Raw genomic sequence first — 3,963 nt, 5'->3', positions numbered from 1 at the left:
TTTGGTTCACAATAAGAGTAGAAAATTAACACATTCTTTACTTGCTGAGTTCATTTGACTTTTGGATCACTAAACGGCAATGGATTGCTTTTTTAGAATTTGGAGGATAGGACCCAAGTGTATCAGATACACCGTGAACATCTAAGGAGAAGACAAGAGAATTTGTGAAATGAAAATTAGCTACTGTTGTACATCTTGGTAACTTATTCTCAGGCACGTAGATCTCTTCTAGGTGCAAGCATATAACCCTTTATATAGAAATTTAATAATGTACACTCCCCCCTTTTCAATTATTAAATTCTTTCTTCAAGTTCTGGTAGGTAATCATTTGGACTAATTGAGATAGTTCAAAATAAAGTAAAAGGAATCCCTTCTTGTTTTAAAATACTTGCTATAAATTGAAACACATGCATGTACAATAGCTAATTTAAAGTGCCTTTGGTAGTGCATGTCCTGCTAAAAATCCTTCATGAAAACTTTCAAAATCAATGTGTATATGATTGCAGGTGATATGTATATCAATGTGTATGATTGTAAATAAGCTGTAAACTAGCAAAGGCTCCCACCAGGGCAGGTCCTGTACTAGCTTGCTCAGTCAGGTCTCATGTTTGTTGAGGAAGTGAGGGGTGCAATGCTAATCCTGGCAGCAGAGAAATCCTTTGCATATTTGACTGGCACTGGGCCCGCCCCCTCCATTTGCGTCACTCAAGCCCCGCCCCCGCAGAATTTAATTCCATACGGGGCCTGTTTGGGTAGGCACCCAGCCCTTCTTCCTTGATTGGCTTTTATAGCCCTCCATATCCCTCCTTTAACAGCACTTTGCACAGCACCGTGGCTACAGCAGAGCGCTGGGGCGCCTGAGGCGGAAGCGGAGGTGATGAATTGTGATCCTATTGTGGGCTAGGCGCAGCGTAGCGTTAGTCACAGCTGTTCCCCCTCAGCCCTCCCTCAACCGGAAGTAAGGCGGCGCGGCTAGCCGGTCAACATGGCTGCGGGCTCTGCGTCCTCCTTGGGCGGCGGTGCCTGGCCAGGCTCAGAGGCTGGGGACTTCTTGGCACGCTATCGGCAGGTGTCCAACAAGCTCAAGAAGCGCTTCTTGAGGAAGCCGAACGTGGCCGAGGCCGGGGAGCAGTTCGCCCAGCTAGCCCGGGAGCTGCGCGCCCAGGAGTGCCTGCCCTATGCTGCCTGGTGCCAGCTGGCTGTGGCGCGCTGCCAGCAGGCGCTCTTCCATGGACCCGGGGAAGCGCTGGCCCTCACAGAGGCGGCCCGACTTTTCCTGCGGCAGGAGTGCGACGCGCGCCAACGCTTGGGCTGTCCCGCCGCCTACGGGGAGCCTCTGCAGGCGGCTGCCAGCGCCCTCGGCGCCGCTGTGCGCTTGCACCTCGAGCTCGGCCAGCCTGCCGCCGCTGCTGCACTGTGCCTGGAACTAGCTGCCGCCCTTCGCGCAGTGGGCCAGCCGGCCGCTGCTGCCGGTCACTTTCAGCGTGCTGCCCAGCTGCACCTGCCCCTGATGCCACTGGCCGCGCTGCAAGCGCTTGGTGATGCTGCCTCCTGCCAGCTGTTGGCGCGCGACTACACAGGCGCCCTGGCGCTATTTACACGCATGCAACGCCTGGCACGGGAGCATGGGGGCCACCCGGTACAGCAACTCGAGCTGCTGCAGCAGCCGCCTTCTGGGCTCCAGCCACCCCTGTCGGGACCCCAGCCGAGACCTGTCTTGGGCTCGACCTTGCCCCTCCCGCAGCCCCCGGACCACGCCCCAGGCTCTGTTGCGCCTTCACCTGGCACACTCGGTGCCTTTGCTGACGTCCTAGTCAGGTGTGAGGTGTCCCGTGTACTACTGCTGCTGCTCCTGCAACCACCACCTGCCAAGCTGCTGCCCGAGCATGCCCAGACCCTGGAGAAGTACTCCTGGGAGGCTTTCGATGGCCACGGCCAGGATACCAGCGGCCAGCTTCCTGAGGAGCTGTTTTTGTTATTGCAGTCTCTGGTCATGGCTGCCCAAGAAAAGGACACTGAAGGCATCAAGAAGCTGCAGGTGGAGATGTGGCCACTGCTAACCGCTGAGCAGAACCACCTCCTCCACCTCGTTCTGCAGGAAACCATCTCTCCCTCTGGACAGGGTGTCTGATAAGTCACCTTCTTACCAACTTGTTTTATCTTTGGGGACAGGTGATGAAACATGTGATCTAGCTTCTGGGTTTTTTTGTCTGTTTTTGTTCTGTTTTTCTTTTCATTTCTATTGCTGCCATGTTAATTTGGCTTTGTGTGCCTAGCAAGTTACTTAAATTAGTACCCTCCAATTCCATCCATTATTGCCTCGAATGAGAAAACTTTATCCTTAAGGATGAAGGAGACTCAACTGAGTAATCTTTCTTTATGCATTGGTCAGTTGCTAGATGTTGATTCATTTTCCTGGCTGTTGTAGTTATAGTGCCAATAAACTCAGGAGGACAGATATTCCTTTGGCGTATTGATTTCCTTCTCTTTTGTTCCTGGTGGGGTGTGGCATCACCAAGAAGTATTTAGAAAAGATTAGAAATATTTGTGTCTTGAAAATGGTGAGGATTTGACAATTTGGGCATAATCTCTCTTTTAATACATTATTGCTTCGTTTCTATATAAACTAGCACAGCAATCTGGGGAGTGGGAAAAGCACCAGATGACATAAAATGTAACTGTTGTAGTCTCTGTGTATCTGAACATGAGGACTATGCTAATAAGCAGAACTGACATGTTCTGTCATACATTCCAGATTTATTTTATCTTCTGCACACTCTGCTAGCCTAGCTTCTTCCTGATGGAATGACCTAAACCTTTCTCCTGAGTAGCATCTGTGATCTTTTGGTGATCCTGCCTTTATTGGGTTGCAGCAAATTTCTGTTATCCAGAAGTTTTTGGCAAGAGATGAGTCAAAGTTTTTAGAATTGGTCCTCTGTTTCCAAACCAGGGTTTTGATTGCTCTCACTGTGTGCCACAACACAATTACCCCTGTACAATCGAGATCTGACTTCACAGCCAATACCTAAGCTCTATTCTGCCTTTCAGGACCATGTTCTGAGAAATCTAATTGCATAAAACTGTAACTGTATTCCCTTAAATATTCTGGCCTTGAAAACTAGAGGTACTAAACTATGTAACCCAGTGTTGCTGGGGCAAATAGCAAACAAATGTTTCTGACTGAGTATTAAGTGATACAAAGCCAGTTCTACTTTTCTTTGTAGTTCCTGGATCAATGCATCTTTGCTTTCAGAAATATGGTGTCATATATTGAATCTTGGTTTAAGGCACCCAGCACATCTGCAAGGGTAGCATTCCAACTTTCCTAAATGTTTTCCCACTAACCCCAAGTTAGAACACCATTCTATGAGGCCAGCTGGTAATTGGCCTATGTGGTATATGTACAAAACCAATGAATTCCATAAATTTAATGCCTTACTCTGATTCTTATTGCTAATAACAAAACACACAAAGGTGGTGCTAGCTGTAAAGAACAGGTTTATTTTGGCATATCCTTCAAGTTCAAGGTCGGCTGGCGACTTTCTTGCTGTCAGTATCTGAAAGTGTTACGAGATGATGATGGCAAAAGCCTGGCAAATTCAAAAGACCTAGGCAGACCAACTTTCCCATAGGCTACACTTTCAGAATAATGTATCCTAAAGGTCACACCTCAAACTAACCATACAGTGCCCTTTCTGGTATCTGCTTGAAACGAGAGTGGGAACAATGCAGTCAGTGGTTCTTAGGTAATTCCTAGAGATAGATTTTTTCCAATGCTGAGGGCCAAACCCAAGGTATAGTACTTGCTAAACAAATGCTTTGCCATTAAGCTAAAGCCTTAATTCCAAAGATAACCTTGAAGAGAGTTTATGAATATGCTATTGAGGATAAAGATTCTTCTTGGATCCAAACGCTTATTTCACTTGGGAATGGATTCTCAGTACCACTGATACCAAGTGTCAC

The 3,963-nt window shown here is 47.9% G+C and overlaps 1 protein-coding gene across 1 annotated transcript; it reads left to right on the top strand.

Annotated features, from left to right (window-relative positions):
- Positions 1 to 748: 748 nt before the first annotated feature.
- LOC147004704 (40-kDa huntingtin-associated protein) lies at positions 749 to 2,460 on the top strand. Its single transcript, XM_085838157.1, has one exon. It carries the CDS (start codon positions 986 to 988, stop codon positions 2,129 to 2,131), a length of 1,146 nt encoding a protein of 381 aa, XP_085694283.1. The 5' UTR covers positions 749 to 985; the 3' UTR covers positions 2,132 to 2,460.
- Positions 2,461 to 3,963: the final 1,503 nt, after the last annotated feature.

This window comes from Mus caroli, unplaced genomic scaffold (genome assembly GCF_978045245.1).
Source record: "Mus caroli unplaced genomic scaffold, Mus_caroli_1 scaffold_5, whole genome shotgun sequence".
In the NCBI taxonomy this organism is placed as follows: Eukaryota; Metazoa; Chordata; class Mammalia; order Rodentia; family Muridae; genus Mus; species Mus caroli.
Note: the sequence above shows the minus strand (reverse complement) of the source record. Positions and strands in the feature narration are given on the sequence as shown.